This window comes from Pinus tabuliformis, chromosome 2_1 (genome assembly GCF_031772625.1).
Source record: "Pinus tabuliformis cultivar Carrire ecotype Pingquan chromosome 2_1, CPIR1, whole genome shotgun sequence".
NCBI lineage: Eukaryota > Viridiplantae > Streptophyta > Pinopsida > Pinales > Pinaceae > Pinus > Pinus tabuliformis.
This window is the reverse complement of record NC_142299.1, coordinates 566627050-566652612: the sequence shown is the minus strand read 5'-3', so window position 1 is coordinate 566652612 and position 25563 is coordinate 566627050. Positions and strand designations below refer to the sequence as shown.

At 34.9% G+C, this 25563-nt stretch overlaps 2 protein-coding genes across 2 annotated transcripts; both read right to left on the bottom strand.

The window, feature by feature from the left end:
• Window positions 1-5095: 5095 nt before the first annotated feature.
• LOC149201675 (uncharacterized) lies at window positions 5096-6242 on the bottom strand. Its single transcript, XM_089402976.1, has 3 exons — window positions 6007-6242; window positions 5646-5868; window positions 5096-5536 (listed from the first exon to the last, which is right to left on the bottom strand). Exons 1-3 carry the CDS (start codon window positions 6161-6163, stop codon window positions 5455-5457), a joined length of 462 nt encoding a protein of 153 aa, XP_089259102.1. The 5' UTR covers window positions 6164-6242; the 3' UTR covers window positions 5096-5454.
• A 12184-nt stretch (window positions 6243-18426) lies between these two features.
• On the bottom strand, window positions 18427-19369 carry LOC149201674 (uncharacterized). The gene is made up of 3 exons (XM_089402975.1): window positions 19144-19369; window positions 18796-19018; window positions 18427-18686 (listed from the first exon to the last, which is right to left on the bottom strand). Exons 1-3 carry the CDS (start codon window positions 19301-19303, stop codon window positions 18605-18607), a joined length of 465 nt encoding a protein of 154 aa, XP_089259101.1. The 5' UTR covers window positions 19304-19369; the 3' UTR covers window positions 18427-18604.
• Between the last annotated feature and the right edge of the window lie 6194 nt (window positions 19370-25563).

The following is a 25563-nucleotide window of genomic DNA, read 5'->3' as shown; positions in this document are numbered from 1 at the left end:
GAGGTCAACGGTTCAATCAGATTACACCAAGTGTCAGGTTATGGTTGGTCCGTAGGTGTGGTAACGTGGTTTGTTTTGATTGGTTGGAGGTTGGACCAATGAGGAGGGGACAAGTGGCAAGCCAAGAGGCAACCACATGCCCCTCCCTAAAGGACCAGGTAATTGGCGCACAGTGTAAACAGTGTAAATTTTTTATGGAGGCACGAGGGTTCCACCCCACGACTTCCTTTGCATAGTCCAAGCACTTTATCGTTGCACCCACACCATGAGTCTTAATAATGTATGGACTTCGCTTGTATTTGGAATGTATTATGATAATGGTTAGGGGTTAGGAGGGCCAACCCCCTCCCATGTGAACGCATCGTCGAAGACTAGCAGTTATAGTTTGTTGTTACCCAAAAAAGTCGCCAGCACAAAACTGTTAACATTTAACACTCCCATGTGAACACAATGTTAATTGCTAGAAAACAGTCAGTACAATCACGCCAACCAAACCGCCAGCATAAACCGTGACATTATATGCTGACATGTGTTCGCTATTTATTAACCGCCAGGTAAACGGTTAATATAAATGCGGATTTGTGCTAATCACGTTTAGTGATTAGGGCTCGAATTGGTATGGATCCATGGATTGGAGGGTGTGGGAGGTGTTATCTCCCACACGAGCTCGTTCAAATACTTGAGCAGCAGAATACTAGAGTTATAGCCCACATAGCGGATCAGGAGAACACTTCAATATTTTCGCAGGCATGGAAAACAGCAACACAACTAAACTTGCCTCCGGAAGGGCATCAAATCTGGGAGGACTACACAAATGCACTAATTGAGTCCCATATTCGTATCAAAGAAGGACCAGACGAACTCATGTGGGATAAGGCAGAACACGGTTTTTACTCCCTAAAGGATGGATACCTGGTCTTTATTGGGAACAAAAAGCCGGAAATAGTGCAAAGTTGGTGGAAGATCATCTGGAAATTAAAATCCCCTCCGAGAACTAAACTCTTTTTTTGGTGCTTACTCCGGAACAAGATCCCCACTGGGGAAGTGCTCATGCACAGATCTGTACATGGCCCCACTTGGTGCATCCTATGTAAACAACAATCGGAATCGACTTCTCATCTCTTCCTTGCATGTGAAGTTACCAAACAGATATGGAAGACGGTAACAGAGGAGCTCGATATTGTGAGTAAGTGGGAAAATGAAACCATCTCTATAGCATGGGAGAATTGGTAACAGGCATACTCCTGAACAAATCATGCGTGTCTTCCCCTTATCATTAGCTGGGTAATCTGGCTGGCGAGAAACAAAATGATTTTGGAGAGCGGATCGGTTCGCTGGCAATCTGTCACCACCAAAATTATCACAACATACCATGAACTGTTGGCAATTACCACTCCTCGCACCCACAGACCAGCCGACCTGGACCCAATTGATCAATCTATACCATGGGCCTTTTTCGATGGAGCCGCTCAGTAGCATGGATGTGGTGAGGGGTTCATTCTTAATATAACAGTGAATCATCATTACAAAGTGAAGATGGGATTAGGCATGGGAACAAACAATTTTGCTGAACTCATAACCATCAAACACCTTATGCATTTTTCATTAAACCATGAGTGCAAAGAGTTATAGATATTTGGGGATTCAAACATTATCATTAATCAGATCAATCTGAAATCTAGATGCCACGCACACACACTCTTAAATATATTGGATGAAGTGATGCACCTCAAATCACATTTTAACTCCATTATTGTTCGTCATATTTACAGGGAACACAATCACTGTGCCGACGGATTATCCAAGGAAGCCACACACATTCCAGTAGGACAGTGGATAATCAGCGAACAGAGGGGCAACGCACAGTATCAATACTTCCACAGGCCCTACATAGATCAAGTCTACCCTCGGGTGGACGACCATTGATTTTTGTTAATGTATATATGTTGTTAAATAGAAATATAGGGACTTATGAGCAGCATCCTGCAAGATGCAAGTATACATTTTTGCCTACTATACATACATCCTGCGTGGTGTTTTTTGACATTTAGATACAGTATCATCCTGGGTGATGATTTTTTGATTATGACACAGACATGTACAAGAAAGACCATAGACTTTTAAAAGTCACGAAGAAATTCGCATATGCTGAATAGCATTTACTATATGTAATTTTTCACCATATAATGAAATATTACGATTTTTTCTTGGGGAAAAAAATATAAGTTAATTATATTTTAAATAAAATATCAGTTAAAGGGAGATTTAAATCCTGAAAATAAATTAATTATAAATCAACGAGGTTATATAAATATTAGTTGGTTGTATAAGTTAGAAATAGAATATTCTATAAATAGTTAATTCTATTTTAACATATAAGCTAAAAAGACATATAAATAAATAAATAAGCTTCATATTCATAGTAAAAAAATAAATAAATAATTTTTTTAGAGAATTACAATATTACTTAATAGTTTATTAAGGGTAAAAATTAGTATATTAATTTTAAATTAAAAATAATAATAATAATAATAATAATAATAATAAATAAATAAATAAAATAAATAAAAAATAAAAAATAAAAATTTTAATATTAATTTAAGAATCAAAGAGAGTGAATATAAAAATAAATAAATAAATAAATAAAATAAAATAAAATAAAATAAATAAATAATAAAATATAAATATAAATATAAATAAATAAATAAATAAAAATATTAATTTTAATTTAAGAATGAAAGAGCTGGAAAAAAAAGAAAAAGAAGTAATTTTAATTAAAGAATCAAAGAGCTTGAATAAATAAATATTCCAAAATAAATAAACAAATAAAAATATTAATTTTATTTTAAGAATCAAAGAGCTTGAATATAAAATTAAAACAACAACAACAAGAAGAAGAAGAAGAAGGAAGAAAATGATTAGGAGGAGAGGGCTGGGACCCAACAACTACCGATCTTCCAACCATCCTCTCTATTGAAATTGTCCGGCCTTCTCTCAATCTCAAGGGCTTCCCTAAATTTTCGGTGATGGAATTGCGACACTCTAGCAATCACACTAGCTTCTTCGATGCAGACATGGTGATTGGTTTTCTCCACATGCTCTGCTAAAGTGGAAGACTTGGCTCTCATATGCTTGAGGTCCGCTGCATGCTCTCTAATCCTTTGGTTAATGGAGCGACCAATCTCACCGATATAGGGGGTCCCACATGAACAAGGCACAACCTTTTGAGTGCTTAACACCATTCGTAAGTCCCTCAGATTTGTGAAGGATCCTATCGACCCCAAGGACATGAAAGGTGTTTATATTATTCCTTGTTCATGTGGGACCCCCTATATCGGTGAGACTGGTCGCTCCATTAACCAAAGGATTAGTGAGCACGCAACGGACCTCAAGCATATGAGAACCAAGTCTTCTGCTTTAGCAGAGCATGTGGAGAAAACCAATCACCATGTCTGCATCAAAGAAGCTAGTGTGATTGCTAGAGTGTCGCAATTCCATCACCGGAAATTTAGGGAAGCCCTTGAGATTGAGAAAATGCTGAACAATCTCAATAGAGAGGATGGCTGGAAGATCAGTAGTTGCTGGGTCCCAGCCCTCTCCTCCTAATCATTTTCTTTCTTGAGTTGTTGGTTTTTTTTTTTGGAATATTTATTTATTCAAGCTCTTTGATTCTTAAATTAAAATTACTTCTTTTTTCTTCTTTTTTTCAAGCTCTTTGATTCTTAAATTTAAATTACTTTTTTTCCAAGCTCTTTGATTCTTAAATTAAAATTAATATTTTTATCTATTTATTTATTTATTTTATTTATTATTTTTTTTAAATTAATATTTTTGTCTATTTATTTATTATTTTATTTTATTTATTTATTTATTATTATTTTTTATATTCAAGCTCTTTGATTCTTAAATTAAATTTATTTATTTATGTATATTATTATTATTATTATTATTATTAAATTTAAAATTAATATACTAATTTGTACCCTTAATAAACTATTAAGTAATATTGTAATTCTCTAAAAATATTTATTTACTTACTTACTATGAATATGAAGCTTATTTATTTATTTATTTATATGTTCTTTAGCTTATATGTTAAAATAGAATTAACTATTTATAGAATATTCTATTTCTAACTTATACAACCAACTAATATTTATATATTCTCATTGATTTATAATTAATTTATTTTCAGGATTTAAATCTCCCTTTAACTGATATTTTATTTAATATATATATATATAGAGAGAGAGAGTTAACTATTATCTATTTTTAATTACTGGATTATTTTATGATTATAGTATATTAACTCACTTATTTTAATATATATTTATAAAATTGTTAATTATGTTTATTTTAATAAGAGAATTAATAACCGAATTAATTGATTTGAATAAAAATTTTGGTTTAATTAGCCGTTTTCCGGTCAAATCGAGCTGTCATTATTCTAGCTCTCCCTGATCTATTTATAATGCATAGCAACATCTGCTCATTCAACTTGTCCTGACCATGAACCACACTGGTTGGTTCAAAATGGGAGGACAAAATTATCTCTATGTGATTTTTGCCATATGGATCACAGACGCCTAAATTCAATAATTAATTTAGTTGTTAGGGAAGAGATGAATAGGCAAATAAAAGTCTTTGTTACGAAATATTTGCAAATTGAAGTGACACGCGACCATTTAATGGAATAATTGGTAGTATAAATTGTTTCGTAGATTTAAGATTTTGTCGTTATGGCGTGGAATACTAATTAATTCTTTGAAATAGTGAATTGAAGATTTTGTCACCATTTTACAATAATAATTTTGACATGAATGCATTTACAAAGCCAAAAGTCGTAAACCGAAGACCAAAATGAAGAGACCGATGATCTAAGGGTTTGCAAAGCGGGTTAGTGAAAAAAGCTAGAAGTGAGTAAATACAGATTCGTTTTTCACAACTTGATTGTAATGACTGATATGCAAGCCAGAATAATGTTGGGGCTCAGCTTTTCTCCCATTATATTTAGGATTCCATATATTCTACAATACTAGTGTGTTTTGCTTCCGTCTTTTCTGAATATGAAATGTTCAACCTATTGGCGAGTATGAAAGCAAAATTGAAAACAAAATTTTATTAGGTTAACTTGTTGAACACGGAACTTGAATTACACTTTTTCATTCTTGAGACTCACACTAAACCATATGTACGCCAAACGGTCAGAATCATTCCGTCCACCATAGAAGAAACGGCAACGCCTAACCAGCCATACAATATATAGGGTATTTAATGTTCGGGAATATGCAGGTAGTTTAGCCCGATAACACTTAAAAGTTCAAAAATTATTTAATGTCGAAACTTCCAGCTCCGGTGTTATAGCGTTAACCAGGTTGCATATCCCTGAACATTAAATACCCTATGTATGGCTGGTTAGGCTTTGCCTAGAAGAAACCATCAGACACTAGATCCTTAAAAAACCTTTTTATTGACTACTACAACAGGGCACATGGCGTTCCGAGCGCAGTAATCACTCACACTTCCCCTTATTGCTCTGCAAATTGTCAATCGCACCACCATCATGTTAGTTAAGCATCGTTTCCAAATTCATCAACAAAATAGAATGAAGAGCACAGATAGTAAATACAAGAATGAGAAAATACCTGATGAAAGTGCCATGTCCATGGCTACCCACAACCAGAAAATGTGCTCCCAACTCAGCTGCAGCTTCACAGATCCTCTCGTTAGCCTTGCCAATCACAACATGGGTCTCTGCCTTCACGTAATATCGATCGCATATATTGAGAGCCCGCTTCAATATCCTCTGGGTGGTCCTCTTTGTCTGCAATTCAAAGAGCTCGAACACTTTATCGCTAGGAATATAGGCTGCACAATTAACACACATATAGGTTACAGAGGTCAGCGTAACCAGATAGTTCAATCTGTTGAACCCTTGGTTTAAAACAAGATGGTGAGGAAAAGGTTACAGGTCATAAACTGAAGCAAAGGAAGCGAAATAATTACCAGGACCCGTAGAAACACAAGAAGTTGGCTGGACATGGAGGAGTATGAAGTTATATGACTGCTGGATCTCTGTTTGAGACAATATATGTTTGCAGGCCCATTCGCAGGCGCGCATACTCTCCTCGCTCTCATCCAGTGCAACCACTATATTCACCATTTTCTTTCCACTTATTTTTTCTCGTTGTAATCAGATTCTGAGTACTGCTACCTATGGCTGTTGCAATGGATGATTACAGATTACAGATTACAGAAAAGCGTATAAATAGAGGACCATCGTCAGCCCATTGGATTACGGGGCAAAACAATCAAAGGAAGCGGCTGACTCCTTTTAATTTTGAAAGTAACAACTGCTTAACGCGTTATTGCATACATCATGCATCGCCACGTCATTGTATCTGTCATTTTCAATATATCGGTGACCTTTATCGAGAGAACACGTGGACATGTGGACACTGAGCTGGCTGACCTAGATGGATGTATTCCAATTCGATAATGCATCCGAAAATATATATTGGTTTATTATTTCAAATTCCATTGCAAAAGACATACCTATTTTCTTATTTCTTATTTCAGATTCCATTAAGATAAGCTACCTCGCCTGTACAACGTGAGTCGAATATATGATGATCTCATGCATGGCATAGGCAAGTATTGTCCTACGTGAGAGGTCGGTGTACTGGCTTATCGTTGAATTGTGAATGTAAGCTACGGACATTTCACCACCACCACCATATGTTTGTGGCCCAGAAATAATTATTTCTTGTGTGGTTGTTACATAAGTTGCAATTGGGTTGCTATCTTACGCAATTTGGATGAGTTGTAATTGAGTTGTCATCTCATGCAAGTTGATGAGTTGTGATTGGATTGCAATATTATATAAGCTTGTTCAATATTGGATTCTTTTTAGTGTGACAAATAATTCTTATTTGTTTGGTAATGGTTAATGAATTGCTCTGGGTTATTGAGAAGTGAAGGATGTAATTTAAGAAATAATTTTTTTTAGTGCAATAATTATATTTTTAATTATTTTTGTTTATTATTATAAAAAGTATTTGAGAAGATAATCAAGGTAATTTTATTTTAATTTTAAATTTATTATTATTTGAGAATCAAATAAAAATAAAATATTTAATTTACAAATATTTTTATTTTCAGCGATTTGATTTTTCTTGATGTATTATAGATTAAGAGTTAAGAGTTAAGACAAATCTATGATAGTTTTTTTTCTCTCACACACACATGGCATGTGTCAACTTCATGTTGAGCACCAAAAGAATTACACATCTCCCATGTAGAGAACAACACATCATTGAATAGGTTAACCACATGTGCCTACAACAACTCTCCCTTCATTTTTGAGAAAAATAAAAGAAACTTCCCATTTAAACTTTGAAACTACTACATATAATGTTTAGATATTTTTGGAGCTTGTATGGAGAAGGATTTTTCATAGGCTTACATTGCTTGCAATGAATAAACTATTACATTGGCAAGTGGAATTCACAAAGCTTTGGATCCAATAAATAAAGCGACTATAGTTATACACACATGGAAAGTTTACTCTATTGTGGAAGTTATTCACAATAAAACTGCAAAAAATCCCTTCCCTAAGTCTAAAGATAAAAAAGTTGATTATTACATCAACTATAATGATTATTTCAAGAACAATAATGGAAAGAAACTCAACCATGCAAATCAACCTCTTCTACTATTGAAACAAACCATCTTCACAATCTCCTTAACAATCACTCAGAAGAATTAAAAGTACTAAGACAAGGTTCACACATTGATGAAGCTAATTATGTGTAATTTCTTCCAAATTTTTGCTTTGATTTAGGGGTTCTGGTCTCTATGAATAGATCTTTATATTTAATTCCCTTTGTGATGCACAATTTAAAATCTTTAGTGCTAGTTGGTCAACTTTGCAAAGTTATTAGGGAATATCATCCTAAACATTATCTCATACCCAGTGTAGTGATGATGGAAGCACTCCTTACAATGAGATTATTAGAGTGTTTCTCATATGAATGGTTGGAATTATTGAGGGATTCGTTTTTTAATATGCCATTAATGATCATCTATTCTTAAAATACAATCAAAACCATGAATATTAACTCTTAACACTTCGATCTCGAGAGATTGCAAATTCAACACTTCATCATTTAGCAATAACACTAAATTTGTAAGAATATATTCATGAAGAACCATTTGACACACATCGATGGGGAATCCCCTATAATTTCTAGCAAAACGATCATTCCTTATTATGCAATCTTGAAAATATTGATGACTATGTAAAGCTTATGATAAGGAGGTTAGAATTGGGAAAGCTTATGGTAAGGAGAGTTTTGTGGAATATCTCAACATTGACTTTCATGGCATACATGATGCTCATATTGACTTCACTTTCATATAGTGTCGACTTGGGATTTGTCTTCTTATTTTTATCTAATTCTCAAGATCTGTATTCGTGTTGGGTTATTACCAAGTTGAATTATGTAGCACAAATATTGCCCAAATCTTTGGGCCCAATGACCAAATTTCTAGACTTGCACCACCCTTCTTACTAGGTAACCCTAATTACATGTTTTTAGATTATTCCATGGATTATAAAATTTATAGGGACCATTATTTAGAATTATGCATCACTTAGTGCACTGGGATTCATTGTTAATTTGGTATGGATAGTTTAAGTGCTAAGAAATATAGTGAATGCTATGCTCTTGAGGTTCATGGCATTATTATAGTTAGGGAGGTTTCACTTAGATGTCTATATATCATTGCAAAGAACTACAACCAACCTCTTTGGGAAGCATCGATATGGGTTCATTCTTGATTCCCATCTTCAAATCTATGTGAGTATTAGCATGGGCATTGAATTTAGCAAGACATGATAAATTAATGTTCTCCTATGTTCACCTTTGTCTCGGACTAATGGAAGATCTTTTACCATTTGGGAATAATTACGATGTTGTTCAAGCTGCAACATATCACAAAGGATTTGTGAAAGCATGCTAAGACACCTAGGATTTATCCCAAAAAAATGAACTAGAATTTAGTATGAACTAGGACTTCACAAGCCACATTTTCTTTCTTATAGGGGTTGCAAGTGGATCATTATGTTTTATATTATGTGGATTGTGGACATTTGTGACCCAAAAAAGCTTGACTGGTACAATATCCTTACTATCCTCTCTAATTGGCTATTTCAAGGTACTTATTGTATGTTTATTAAATTTACTGAACTTTGAAACTAAGTTAGTTGATGTGGCATTTCAATATTCTTTTATTCATCCTTATATTACCTAAGCATAACTTGATTTAAGATTCCATAATAGTCTACAATTATGATGGAAAAAAGTGAAGTCAAATAGTTGACTTTGTTGCTCTTATGGAATCTATAATCACGATAACGATGGCCCTTTCTATTTTAATAGACACAATTTTAGGTGGCCTAGAATCATTGTTGGGATGTAATTTCAAGTAGAAGGTTCTTTTAGAGGAAGTTATCACATATGCATCATAAAAATACCCTGAAGGAAGCTATTGTTATTAACACTTAAAATATCTCAAGGACTCTGGGTTGGATTTTCTTATCACACAACATCTCTATTCAATATAAGACTCTCTCTTGAATATTTAATAGATTTTGTCTTAGCAACTGTAAAAATGAGATTTTTTTCCATGGTTCATGTGCTCTCTTGGACCAAATATCAAACTTTGTGGAGGTTGTTGGGAAAACTACTTGGGTGGAATTTCTTTATAAGAATTAATTTTAGAAGTGACAATAAGTGAAATATATATTGATTCCCTTGATTGTAGGACCACAATATTTCCTTTGTTAATGTCTTTAGACACATTTTTCCATATTTTTATTAGTATATTTGATGATCCTTTCATTTTTGTACCTAGTATAAAAGGTTTCTTTAGTGGGTCTTTTTTATAGGCCATTTTGTCATATTTGATAAGTGAACCTCCTAACGGGATCAATAAACATCTTATTCCCCCTTGTGACCATCTTTCACAAAGACCTAATCTTGTTTCCTTCATCCCCTAGAGTTTCAACCGTAAACTACTTCATCTGAGGCAATTTGAGGACCAACACTTCCTGTAAACCTACTGGGGTGCGTTCACCAGTAGGTTGCTCCACTATGTCCTGTGTTGGTCACCAACAGGTTTCTCCCCTTTGCACCTGTGTTCTATAAATCCGAGAGAATCATCAAGATTCTGAAAGCTTCCCCTTCTAGGAGTTTCCAGAAGTTGTTTCAACTACTTAGCTTGGATAAAACATTCAGATCCTATCCTTCCCTACATTGGAGTTTTCACCACTTATCCTTTGATCCTATCCCTCCATCAAATGTGGATATCTTACCCTATATTGGTAATTGGATACGAACTCCTAACTTACCATACTTGTCTATATATTCCCAGCCTTCTACGTTGTTGGGGGTTGGATTTTGGAGAGTGATTCTACCCTTATGCTACTATAGTGAGTGGTCATCATCTAATGCATTTAGGTTGATTGGAGGTGCATATTGTGAAAAGGAAAGGACAAGTCAACAACTTGGAGGAGCTCCTCTACAATATCAACTGCTACTTATGGTTGTAATCTCCTTTCATTTATATTAATGCAAAGAATCCATTGTTTTCCTATATGTGATGTTGTTATTTCACTTATTTCAATACCATGCTTATCTATTGAATGAAGTATAGATATTGCATAGATCTCGTAGTTTCTTGGTTTGTGTTATTTAACTGGGAAAGTTCTAATTTTTGCAATCAAATATGGAATTGGAGCTTCCAAGCTAAAGGAGGAGTGAAGTGTGCGAATGATTCCAGGTAGGACACACTCTGTCATTTATTTATTTTAAGGAAAAACATTGTGTTCCTTGCCTCTTTGTTGTTCTAGGTTAGCCACCGATCTAGGGGAGATACTTTTATCCGCAATTGTAAATCTCGTATAATAAATTGGTGACCATACTGGGGAATGGAGTATTCCCTTGGTGGTTTCCTTATCCATTGTGTTTGATTACCTCCTTGACAGACCTTTGTTGTATCATCCAACCAAGAACAAACCTAGGAAGTGATTTCATTGAGCCTTTTTTGAAATTTTGGTGTTGGAATCCTCTTTCCTAGACCCAACGCACCCTTTGTTCCTTTGACAGAGCAATGCACCTCACCCTGGCCCACTCTAGACTAGAGTTTCAAGGCACTGGTGCCTCTTCTACACCAACGTTGGCCCCTATTTTTGCATAACTTTTGCCCCGGTTCTTAAGCCTCTCTTTAGTCAGCCTGCTTCCAGTTGAACTTCCCTGAGTCTTGAGTGTCTTGTGGTCTCTCTAAAGCCTCCATTTGGTTTTCATTTGTGTTTTTTTTCCTTTGGTAAGAATTGGTTTTGATTTTACTTTGTCCTTATCATTTGGGTCACTTTCAAATTGATTTTGTTTGGTCATTGCTCACTTGGATGAATTGTTGTTTTAGTCCTCATTCTGAAAAGGGAATTTGAATCAATGATTAAAAATTTGTATCTTAGTTTTCCTCATTTCGAAAATTAAGTGTGTTGAAAAGAAAAATATTTGCATTTGCATCTAGGGTTTTGTGTGTGAAATTGGAATTCCCTAGTGTGAAATTGCATATTTTTTCTTTCATTTTTGCAAAAAATTCCCCCCCCCCCAATCATCCAGGGGGGGGGGGGGGGGGGGGGGGGGCGGCGCCGAGGGGCATTGAATTGTGTATGAGTATTAATCGCCTTTAAGTGACATCTCTTTTGATTTTTGGAAATTTTCACCAAATTTCAGTTTGAATCCTCTGTTCATGAAATTTCAGATTATGGTTGATTTCATTGGAATCCTCTTGTGTTTGTTTTGAATAATTATCTTGCATAGATCACATCTGCATAGTTAGAATTTTCATTTTCATAGATGGAAAGGAAATTGTGCATAGTTACATTTGCATAGTTTTCAAGGGAATCATACATAGATTACATTGCATGGTTTGACATCTTTTAATCCTTTGAATTGAATTGGAATAGTGAAATTGAAAGATCTAGTTAGGAAGCTCTTGTTGGCTGCATATTTGATTGTTGCATCATTGTTTTCACCTCTTCCCTACACTAGATAGATTTCATTACAATTGAAAAGAGTTACTTTTTTCATATTAGTTGCGTCATAGGTGTGTTCAGGTGACATCAATTTTTGAGCCTTAAAACTGAAACATAATTCAAGATAAACTTTAAAATTCATCTCAATTAACCTAAGGAGCATTTGAAACTTAACAACACACATAGAGGTCTAGGCTTTCGCCTTAACTACTTAAATTCTCCAGTCTTTAGAGATCGGAGCGATCAACTATCGGTTGCTTGTCACAGAGAAGAAACAAAGATCGACCTAGCAGTCCTTCATTTTCTGACTGTGTGGAGCTCCACACTGAGAAATTAATTCCCAGGTGACCTGCACACTACTCTCTGAGTCCCATACCTCCATTTATCTCATTGAAGACGTGTGTTAGAGCACAAAGATGGCTTTTATCACTTCAAGGGAGACCCAAAACTCTTTCGTTTAGATCGTGGTCCTTGTTGCCTTAAACAAATGATCCTTGATAGTCGCCACTACTCCTGAGACCAACCTGCCTATTCCTACATTCAATCTCAGAGTTTCTGACCCATATGCCTTTAAAGCTCTATACTTCCTTATCAGAGAGATTCCATATCGAAATCTTCTCAAGTATTCTAATTTGTCGATTGTTGACCTCTGATATGATGAACCCCTTCTGCTTAGCCCTTCCGGCATTTCCCATCATAGGACTGAGGGTCATGACTTTCTGCTTAGCCTTGAGGTGCTAGAGTGTTTAGACTCCTGCCAGGGGGGTATTCTCCCTTTCTTAACAACTCTCTACCCCTAGTTCTTTAAGTTCTTCTAGACCATGCACTAGCCAAATATCGGAGCCCCTCTCATTAGAGGTTTCAAATAAGAGAAATAACATTGGAGTTGTGATATTCTAATTCTCTGATATGTCAATAGCTCTTGGTGCTCAGCCTCAGCTTCACACCTTTGGTTGGCTTCCTCTGCCGTCAACATGTCTGTTGTCACCCGCTTGAGTTTCCCGGAGTTGGCAGGTGCGTCTGGTCTCTATCGGTTTGTTGTCCTGGTCTTTGTCCAGGATAGGGGGCCCTTGTGAGTTGTTTGGTGCGGGCTGACTGAATGCGTGAATATTGAATCAATCTCATCAGTGACTTGCGAAGCGGCCCACCTATAGTACGCGTTGTCTGTCGTGTCCCTAGTAGTGCCCCCCCGAATATGGCTGGTGCGTATTGACCGGTAATGCGGTAATGCGGACTCGTATTGAAAGCGGAGATAAAGAAAGCGGACTGATGCGGACCGGGGGTAATGCGTATTGAACGGAAAGCGTGGATGCGTGGATGTGGTAATGTGGGATGCGTACTGGGGAATGCGAACTGAATACATCCTGGGCCTTTGGTGCCGTGGCCAGGGCAGGCAGGTGGCGGTGGGCTGTGAATTGTCTGTCTGTAGTCCTAGTGACCATGGTGTTAGCCCAATATTAGAGCCCCCTTATCATAACTTTTTCAAGTATCAACTGTTGAAAGGTGCCGACATCATCAAACTCTGGTATGTGACCTCTGATATGACATCATCATTCCACGTGGCACCTTATGAATGGTGACATGTGTCACCCAAATTTATCCCCTTAGACCCCCTTAAAATGTGAAAACTGACTGCCGCATGTCCTTCCATACCACCACGTCATGCTGATGTCAAATGCCACTGTAGATTATGGGAACCAATCATATGCCACCACACATCATTATTAGAGCCATTCCTATGCTGCCACATGTCTTGCTAGATGAGAGAGAAAAGATCCTGCCCACCTTCGGTTTTGCGATGAAATCCTTTTTTAATCCTGTATCGGCGTTCCCAGCGGGTTTTAACACTATTGGCGCTTCACCCATATTGCAACTCTTAAAAGGTTTACACTTTTAGAAGTTATGATTCTCCGATTGTCGATTTTTCGATGTTGTGATATTATGATGCGTCAATCTCCTCCGAGCTTCGAGGTGTGATCGTCGATATGCTTAATGCTCTGATGTGCGATCACCAATATGCCTGATGCTCTTATGTGCGATCGTCGATCTTCAATGTCGCTGGACCTCCGAGATGCAATCTCTGATATAGTGAACCTCTGATATTCCTTCCTAACGCTTCAATTCTTGAACTTCAGTAAACCATATCTTTTGATCCAGAAGTCCAGTTTTTGACTTCCACATATAATTGGAAAGCTTGTTTAGAGCACTTTCTAATGGAGAGGGTCCAATGTAGGCTTGATTCCTTTTGCAGCTTGGAAAATTACTGTAAACTTCTCTTCTCATTTACTCTTTGGACAACTGAAAACACATTTTGCAGTAAGTGACAACAAGCCCTTTGGAAGGAACATAATCATAGATTATTTCATAATCACTACTTAAAAACTAATGACCTATGCTCCATCATTCAAGAAAATATCAAATAATCAATTTATTATCAACAATGGTCTAATCATGATTGGTAGGCCAATGCCTTGGAAGCAAATATTATAAAATCCTAGGGACTAACTCATCCTCAAACCCCTCCATCCAATTCCACATCTCAGTAGCCTCTTCATGTTCCCTCTTACTGGATCCATCTTCCCTCATCCTTCATCAAACTTAATTTTGATGGAACCTCTAAATGTAATCTAGGAATTACAAGATATGGTATATTTGTTCGAGATCTGATCCGTAAATTGTCATGGATATTCCACTCGATAATTTGTCACAACATATCTGATAATATTATATTATAAATATGATATTAGATCTACATTATTATATTTTTATTAAAACTTTAAGATATGTAGATTTAATTGTAATTAGTGCATGCATATGAATGGAAATTATGCAGAAAAGTAGAGAACAAAATAAATAAGCTCTCACACACACATAAGAAACAATATATGCTCTCTGGGAAACCCTTTCGGGAGAAAATCCAATTAGAAGATAAGTTCGTTTGGCTCTTTTTCTCTGTTTGGAAATATGGCTATAGGTAAAAAGAAGTAATTCCTCTGGCCCGTGAGTTGCTAATTGCATAAATCCTCTCTGTGTTCTCTACCTCCTATCTCTCCTGGCTATATTTTCTCAACTATGGAACAAAATGTTCTCGAAAGAATGGAATGCCTCTTCCTCCTAGTGGTCTGGTTATAACATAGCGCGATAGCTTACTAATGGTTAATTTTGACTACATCAACTCTTAATTAGAGTTACAATATATAATATTCTAGAGTGTTTTACATCATAAGCATATGGCTAGCCCCTTTTACATGAATAATGGGGGCTAATGTGGCATCTTCCTGAATGATAGGTGTTAAAACAGGAAGGTTAAATTTTGAGTGGCATAACTTTTGCATACAAACTATGACTGGCGTGCTTCTTGTGCCGTTATAAATATCTCTATGTGTATAATAGCATGAAATGTTGTTGCACCAAATCAGCAAAGTTTTACCTCCAAAAAAAGGTGTTTGATGCCTCAAAATGCTCTTGGAAGGTTTCAGACCTTGTTTTGCCAAACTAGGTCCCACTGATAAAAATGGTCCCGTGATCTAATTCCTTCACTTTTTCCACTCCAAATGCATTGAGATGGATGACAAACAATATAATGATCCAATCCGGATCAAGATCAATCTTGCAACATAGTTTTCATCTGTTGGGTATCTTTAGCAACAATGTAACAGGAACTAAAAGTCTTGGAAATGGGATTAAATTATGCTTAGTATCAATGATACCCAAATATCATCATTGAAGGATATTCACATCTTATAATCAAAATAACACCAAAATAATGAACAACTTGGTCCCAAGTAGAGTTTCAAAAAGATAGAGATTAGAGAATTGTTTAGAGAAAGTTGCAACCATAATTCAGAATATATTTGTCATCATCCCATCCAAATCAAAAGGATAAGAAATTAAAAATTTGACCTCTTAACTAGTGAAGGATGTAAAAACCAAGAAAAGAAAACATACAGTGTCAGGGAAGATCTCCCTTAATATGAACTAGAAAAACCCTATTCAACCTTTGCTATTAAATATTCCTCTTACCTATATTGGGTGTCAAGGAAGGGATAGGTGGTGGGGTGGGGCATGGCCACTGAGGTGGTGGAAGATTTCAATCTATGTGCACCCTAGGATAATGCACCATTGAGGATTAATGTTGTAGGTCTGGGTATTCATGTCAATGTTTGGATTTGAAAGTGGAGGGCCTAACACAAGTCCCTAGTTATCATTGTAGGCTTGGTGCACCATGCAAATTCAATATTGAAGGAAGTGGAGAGTCTACAACTTAGACACCAACTAGATTCAACACAAGTTTGAACTTTTTATTTGATTTCTTTTATGACAATCCATCACTTATATTCATGAATGAAAGGTATAGTGTTGGAAATTTATTGTAAGCCAACTCGAAATTTTGGTATAAATCACCAACACAACGAGTCTTCTCTCTAGTATTTTACTGCTTTTATTTGGAGAGAAAATCCACCTTTGATTTGTTGTCATTCTCTCAATTGTTTCCTTTAGGACCTAGAGCTTGGCTGCTTCTTGGGTTTCTTCCATCATTGAACTTCTTCTCCCCCCCTTGACTAACATCTTTCCTTAGTGGGTAATCTCTAGTCTCTCCCTCTTGGCCCATGTCTTAATTTCAAGCTTGACTTAGAAGGGGTCATGAAAATTTAGTGTAATTTCCAATTTTTAATCTAGCTACTAGGCCCACCTCTCACTCTATCCACCTTACTTGCCTCCCCAACCATGCATAATTTGCAATCCTTTTCTTTTAAGCACCTTTTTCTTGGATTCCCCAACTCTTTTTTTCAATCTAGCTTTAGGCCCCCTCAACTAGGTTTGGCCATGGCATTCTTAGATTTCCAAGCTTGCCTTAACAATGAGATAGAACACACCAAGGTGTCGCCTATTATTGCAATATGAACTCCTGAGTTCAACAAGTGAGTAGACGCCTCAACAAGGAGATACAAAGAACACACCTCACTTGAATTCGGGAAGAAATTGATAAGGTACAATGAGGCATAACAATGGAACATAAATGTTTATCTAATGTGGAGATTGCAGGTGACTTTGTTAAATGGATTTTGGATGTCGAGCATACCAGGAGAAGACTCAATGAGTACATGTACATCATTGATATCTACTTGCACATGAAAATGTTTCTTAGAAGAGTACTTCTGAATATCAATGAACCTTTGAAGGAAATCTTGATGATGCTAGATGAGTTGTGGCTTATGGATGAAGGACTGGATCAACATTTGCAAAGGATTTAAGGTCACTATGCCTACCTCCAAATCCAAACTACTCACTAGGGAACAACAAAGAGCCCATTGCTATTGAAGAGTCAAATTCTCCTAATACGGGTTGATGTACTCTCTTTACTCTAGTGCTAGTTATGTTTTATTTTAACTTTTTTAGTATTTCAAGTATGCTAATCTTAGTAGGCCTTAAGCCTCTTGGTTTTTATGTTGTAATTTTGATTTCCCAAAACAATATCAAATTTTGGATGCTCAAAAAGCTTTGGTTTTTCCATTAGTATAGTTTCCCTAATAACAAAGTAAACCAAATTATATGTTTTATTATGCTTTTAATAAAATGGACCTCTTTTACCTCCAGAAACAAAAATCAAAATGAAAAGTTTTAAAATTAAATTTAAAAAAAATTGAAAAAATAAAATAAGAAATAAGAGCCAATAATAATGGTAAGTTATTAAAAACAAAACAATATACATTAAAAATAATAAAAATTGATAATTTGAATAAATTATAATTAAAAGAAAAAGGAGAAGAAAGTAATCTTTGAATAATGAAGTTTATGGTATGCAATATTAATTTATTTGTGAAATTATGGAAGATTAATTATTCTAAGGAATAAATAAATGTGAAAGGAAGAGATGGTGCATGCAAATAAAAGCCTTGACAAGAGATATTTCCAAATTGAAGTGACACACTACCATGTGATGGAATAATTGGTACTATAAATTATTTCGTACATTTGAGTTTTCGTCGTAATGGTGTGGAATACTAATTAATTTTTTGAAATAGTGAATTGAAGATTTTGTCCCCATTTTGTAATAATAATTTTGACATCAACACATTAATAAAGCCTACACATTGTAAATTGAGGAAGAGGACGATGACCTAAGGGTTTGGATCACAAACAAGATTCGTTTTTCACAGCTTGATTGTAATGATTGACATGGAACCCAGAATAATGTTGGGGCTAAGCTTCTTTCTTCTCTCCCATTATATTTAGAATTCCAATTATTCTACAATACTAGTGTATTTTAATTCTGAGTGGCTTTTCTGAATGTGAGATGTGCAACCTATTAGCGGGTATGAAAGCAAAACTGAAAACGAAATTTTATTAGGTTAACTTATTCAAATTAATCACGGAACTTGAATTCCTTTTAAGGCTTCATCTTTTTTATGCTAGAGCCTCACACTAAACCAAATGCACGCCAAAAGCTCAGAATCATTCCGTCCACCATGAAAGAAATCCACAGACACAAGATCCTTAAAAAACTTTTTTATTGACTACTACAACAGGGCACATGGCGTTCCGAGCGCAGTAATCACTCACACTTCCCCTTATTGCTCTGCAAATTGTCAATCACGCCGCCATCAAGTTAACTAAACATCATTTCTCAACTCATCATCGAATTAGAATGAAGAGCGAAGATGGCAAAGACAAGAATGAGAAAATACCTGATGAAAGTTTCATGTCCATGGCTACCCACAACCAGAAAATGTGCTCCCAACTCGGCTGCAGCATCACAGATCCTCTCGTTGGCGTTGCCAATCACAATATGGGTCTCTGGCTTCACCCCATATTGATCACAGATAGTGAGAGCTCGCTTCAATATCCTATGGGTCGTCTTCTTTGTCTGCAATTCAAAGAGCTCGAACACTTGATTGCTAGGAATATAGGCTGCACAATTAATACAGAGGTCAGCGTAACCAGATAGTTCAATCTGTTGAACCCTTGGTTTAAAACATTATGGTGAGGAAAAGGTTACAAGTCATAAATTGCACTGAAGGAAGCGAAATAATTACCAGGGCCCGTAGAAACACAAGAAGTTGGCTGGACATGGAGGAGTATGAAGTTATATGACTGCTGGATCTCTGTTTGAGTAGATAACAGATGTTTGCAAGCCCATTCACAGGCACGCATACTCTCCTCGCTCTCGTCCACTGCAACCACTATATTCACCATTTTCAATCCACTCCACCTATTTTTTCTCGTTGTAATCAGATTCTGAGTACTGCTAGCTGTGGCTGTTCCAATGGATGATTACAGATCACAGAAAGCGTATAAATAGAGGACGGTCGTCAGCCCATTGGATTACGGGGCAAAACCATCTGAGGAAGGCGGCTGATTCTCTTTTAATTTTGAAAGTAACAACTGCTTTAAGCGTTATTGCATACATCATGCATCGCCACGTCATTGTTTCAATCTGTCATTTTCAACATATCGGTGACCTTTTTCGAGAGAACACGTGGACACTGAGCTGGCTGACCTACATGGAAAGATTCCAATTCGATAATTCATCTGAAAATTTATGTTGGTTTATTATTTCAAATTCCATTGCAAAATACATACCTGTTTTCTTATTTCAAATTCCATTCGGATAAGCTACCCCACGTGGACAACGTGACTCGAATATATGATGATCTCATGCATGGCGTACTTAAGTATTGTCCTACCAGAAATATATGTGTACTGGCTTATCGTTGAATTGTGAATGTAAGCTACGGACATTTCACCACCATCATATGTTTGTGGTGAGAAATAATTCTTATTTCTTGTGTGGTTGTTACGTGAGTTGCGGTTGGGTTGCCAACTTATGCAAGTTGGATGGGTTGTAATTGGATTGCCATCTCGTGCAAGTTGGAAGAGTTGTGATTGGGTTGCCATCTTATACAAGTTGGTTCAATATTGAATTCTCATCGATATTACTTATTTGTTTTGTAATTGTGTCATGAATTGTAGTTGGATTATCATTCTATTCAAGTTTAATATATCTTTTATACTGGTTTATTCTAATTGTATTGCGTTGTTGTTTAAAGAATTAAAAAAAAACCAATGGAGAAGACTAAGAATGCAATTTAAAAAAAAAAATAGTGGAGTTATTTTAATTACACCTTAAGGTGTTTCTCTTTTAAGAAGAATTCCTCTAGTTGTTATTCTGCGCTCTTTTGTATCATCAGACTCATTGTTAAAATTCTTCCATCATTAGATCCTTTGTTTTATCCGTCAACAAAATTTTGATTTGTGCAATTATTCAAATACTTTGTCATTTATCTTATTCTTAGATGTTTTATTATTTTGATTATATTTTAATAAATCAAAGTGTAGAGTGTAGATGTCAAAACTTTAGTAATCATTCCAATTTGGAAAGAAATCGAATATTTCAAGGTATATCAAGCTGAGGTGGCCACGTTGGTGCAAAGTATAGTTACCAAATTCGAATACGAATTCGAATTCGATTTGATACGAAAAAAATTGACAATATAAAATTTAATACAGGAAAAATTCGAAAGTATACCTCTTATAAATACAAACAAATTCTTAATTTTTTTCAAAAAAAAAAATGATTGGTGGAAAGTATAGTTACCAAATTCGAATACGAATTCGAATTGGATTTGATACGAAAAAAAAATTGACAATATAAAATTTAATACAGGAAAAATTTCGAAAGTATACCTCTTATAAATACAAACAAATTCTTAATTTTTTTCAAAAAAAAAAATGAAACGAATCTTTCCTGACTTGAATACCTTAGATACAATGTTACTTATTTCCAACATTAATCTTTTATGTTTATTTAAGATCATAAGAAAATAACAAAGAAAAAAAGCAGCAAACAAAATGCATCAAATTTATCAATATTGCAAATATAATAATATAAATAACGAAAATTTAAACCTAAAGTTTAATATTGAATATTAAAAGTAAGCTTTAAGTGATCAACGCATATCAAGAAACTTCTATTTCAATCTCTTTCTCTTCCAAACCCAAATTTATTCAACTATATATATATATTAAATTTGGGAGGAGTGGGGAGGGGGGTGAGTCCCCTGAAGAAGCTTGTATTAGCCCAGTGTACAATATTTACATTATATACAACTGTTGGATCAATCACATTACACTGATATACATTCTCAATGAAACATATAAGCTGCCGCGCAGCACCACACAATGGGAATCGCGTGAAAGTCGACAGCCCCAACTGCGTGAATTGTGCACTCTTTTATATATATATATATATATATATATATCACAGAAAATAAACACCTTAAATTAAATTCCATATAAACATCATCCAATTTACTAAAAATAAAAAGAAACTATTTTAAAATTTTGAAACTTTTTAATATATAAATTACCCGCTCTTTAGCTTTCAAATACTAAACTTTTTTCGGATAAAATTTCTATAACATTGTTTTTACAATTTTTAACCTATAACCTAACCTTTTCTCTAACTTTTTAATATTACACTTTTTTAAATATAAAATTTCTATAACATTATTTCATATAAAAATTATTATTTCCCATACTTTTTAATAAAAAATAATTTTAAATTATATTTTTCATACGTTCTAATATAAAAATTTTAGTTTACTAATAAAATTTATTAATTATTATTTTTCACACTTTATAATACAATTTTTTTTAGTTTATTGATAAAATAAAAATTATAAAGTCAGTCCGTGAATGCTTTGGTGGTAGGGATATTTCTATGGATCTATTTTACCTTGCGTGTTTGCTAATGGATGGAAAGCGATTAAAAACGGAAAAAGCTAACCAGCCATATATTGGGTATTTAATGCTCTCAGAGCAGCACGCGACTTAACCCGATAACACGGGAGCGGGCAAATTCGGCATTAAATAATATTTGCCCGCTCCCGTGTTATCGGGCTAAGTTGCGTGCTGCTCTGAAAGCATTAAATACTCAATATATGGCTGGTTAGCTCCAGCCATTAAAAACTATTCCCAAGCGACTTGCTTTCTACTCAGCCTCTTTGCTTGTAGCAGCAACGACAGTTTTGAAAATAAAAAGAGCCGAAAACCTTGGTCACTGTTAACATAAATTGAATCCATAAACTTAAAAAATCCGTACCGTATTAAATTTATCGTATTATGACGCGAACCGAATCGTATTAACGAATTTCCAAATTTTTTAGGCCAATACGGCCGAACTTGGTAACTTGGTGGAAAGTACAGTGGCGTTTATCATCATTTACACCAACCAATTTGTACATCGCACTTTACAATTTCCCAATACATAGATTTTCCATCGCACACATTGTCAGCATATATTGATGTTTTAATGAATTCACTCAAATCTCTGTCATTGCAAAAAGTCGCAAGCAAAAGATCAATATATTTTTATTGGAATTAATGTTGCAGGTGTTGTGTGGTTTGTATATTTTTATTGATTTTTATTGAAATGTAATTGTTTATTAAAATTACTCTCTTTCAGATCAAGTATGAAAATGAGGACGAGAAACAGAAGAATGAGGGTAGTGGTTTGTATATTTTTATTGATTTTTATTGAAATGTAATTGTTTATTAAAATTACTCTCTTTCAGATCAAGTATGAAAATGAGGACGAGAAACAGAAGAATGAGGGTAGTGAATCGTCTAGGTACGTCATTGCTTTACATATTGGAAGCTAGAAGATTGCAAAATAAACTGGCAAAAGATTGTAGAATGAACGAGTAAGCGGTGGACAATTTTCGTGTGATTGGGTGTTGCTTTCATGTATGAAAAGGAGGATGAAAATAAAAAGAATGATGATAGTGACTCAACCAGTTGCACCACTCCTTGGTCATGTAGCCAGCGAAAAGAGAATGCAGAATGAGCAGTAAGAGGAAAAGATTTAAGAAGGATTAAGTAGCGACACCATTTTCTCATCTTTTACAGTCTTAGAATGCAGTTAGATATTGTTATGGTAGTTATATCAAGAAAATATATTGGTTTGTCGCTGTTTGGTGATGCCCACAGTATCATTTAAGTAGCGAGGTATTCATTAATAATATTGGAACTGGTAAACAAGTTTCTTGTGATCTGTTTGATGTGGCTACGTTGAAAATATCAAAATACAATACAATATAATTTCTTGTGTTTGATGTGCTTACGCTGAATATATCAAAATACAGTGGCTAAAATGAGTATTTACTTTTCCAATTTGTAAACTGAATGCCTCGAAATAAATTATATACAAAGAATTCCATCAGATTTGTCATGCAACTGTATTAAATATATTTATCATTCTTAAGATGCCATGATGATTTGTTGAACATTAAACATTCAAAGTGGATAATGGAGGAGCCTATCTATTTCCCTTTTGAACTGGATTGTGAAGGTGCTTATCTATCTCCCCTCTGATTGCTTCTGCTAGAACACTTCTCCTCGTTCCACTTAATTGTTTAGTAAACTCAGTGACATGTTAAATCTCACATGTTGATTGTTGTATGCTGCAGTTATGGACAACTTGTCACATGTTTGCTCCAAATCTTTGTTGTGTTATTAATGTTTGATAATAAAATTTCATACGAGGGTTCTCCAAGAGTTTACTGTATCTGAGCTCAGACATTTAGGCTTTTACAGAATTGTGTTCTAGGGGTTTATGTTAGCAGTGTGGGAACCCTAGACAGTCCTTATATATTTTGTTGTTCTCGGGCTTTAATGATGTAAATTTCTTTATTTCCCTTCAAGCAAGGGTTTACACTATGTTGGTTATAGTTACAAGAAGGAATTTGTGTTTGCATGTTTAGGATTTTTTAATTCTCTTTATGGTTCAGAGCTTGGATTTACGCACATGGTTAATCAGATTTTCTTTCCTCTCTTATTTTTATACCATAATTATTTGTGGAACGATACATAGTATTCTTTACAGTTTCCTAGTCTAACGACAATCCAGACTTACGTTTCTACATTATGTAGTTTAGCATTCCATTTAATTTCTATGTGGCTGATTAGCACTGTTACAATTATCCCTTACACATGCACGGTTCTACAACTCGCAATTCTATTGGTTTCCGCAGTTTTAGATACAGTTTATTTTTATCATAATTATAGATGTTATCATTGAAGGGTTTCCTGGTATTTTACCTGGATTAATATTAACAGTACCTGGTAGAGTGGCGAGACCTCCCTACTTCCCATTCTTGAAAGAATTTTGGGAAAATAATAGCATACTCATACTGTAAACTAATGTAAATGTTATTGTATTCTCCTTTACTGACCATATAATACATTTTTTAATGCTATGTGCAGTAGAAGACTCATTCCATAAACTTAAATTTGCTTCTAATTGCATTAATTTTAATTGGAACATTCCCGAAAGAATTTTGGGAAAATAATAGCATACTCATACTGTAAACTAATGTAAATGTTATTGTATACTCCTTTACTTACCATATAATACATTTTTTAATGCTATGTGCAGTAGAAGACTCATTCCATAAACTTAAATTTGCTTCTAATTGCATTAATTTTAATTGGAACATGCAGTTAATCATAGAATTAAAGATCATAGGATTATAAAAGTTTTATAATTAAGTTTAGGCCCAGATCTTGGATCCGCACCCATGATTCCTTCCAACTATTTATTTTTCCTACTTTCCACCAAGAAATGAGAAAACAATTACCCCTATGCTTCTTGACGATAAAAGAAGCAAGGAAAAAGATAGATTTCATTTAAAGATGTGTACTCTAATCTTTTCTAATTTCATGTTTTATGACATAATTTATTGTAAGATAATCTTCGGCAAAATCACATAACGAATCTTTTGTCGACGCGTTTCGAACCAACCAGTGTGGTTCATCGTCAGGACAAGTTGAAGAACCAATCTAGCTTAGCGTGATTAAATAGAGTGTGCAGAGATCCCAACAGCTACATTCCTAACGGCTAATTTGACCAAGAGACCCTGGTCAAACTACTAAAAAGTCAATTAATATTTCTCTAAAAAGCTAAATTTAGGTAAATATTTGGTAAATTTAAAATAATTAGGTGTATTCTTCTTATTACGTATATATTTTAATTAAGATTTAATTTATGTTTTCTATATTTAAGACATAATTTTGAGGCTAACAATAATTACGCCATAAGGAATTCCCTAGAACAACTCCCCTCTTTATGTCGTAAGTTGTTCCCTTTGAGAATAATTTCCCTCTATCGTGGATCTTCTCTTCACCGTCAGATTGCTTGGTAGACGATTGAAATTTCATCAAGCGTTCAATCTCACCATTGTTCGCCGACTCCTATTTATTTGGTTCTTATATTATTTAGTTTCTGTAAATTGTCTGTTAATTCCTATCTATTTGGTTTCTATATTATTTAGTTTCTATAACTCGGTCGTGGGTCACCTGAAGAATTCTTCATTTGTTGAAGGCGTGCAGGCATCAAAGGGTTTTTAGGCATGAATATGTTGCAGGAAATCCTCCATTGGGCACCTCATCTAGAA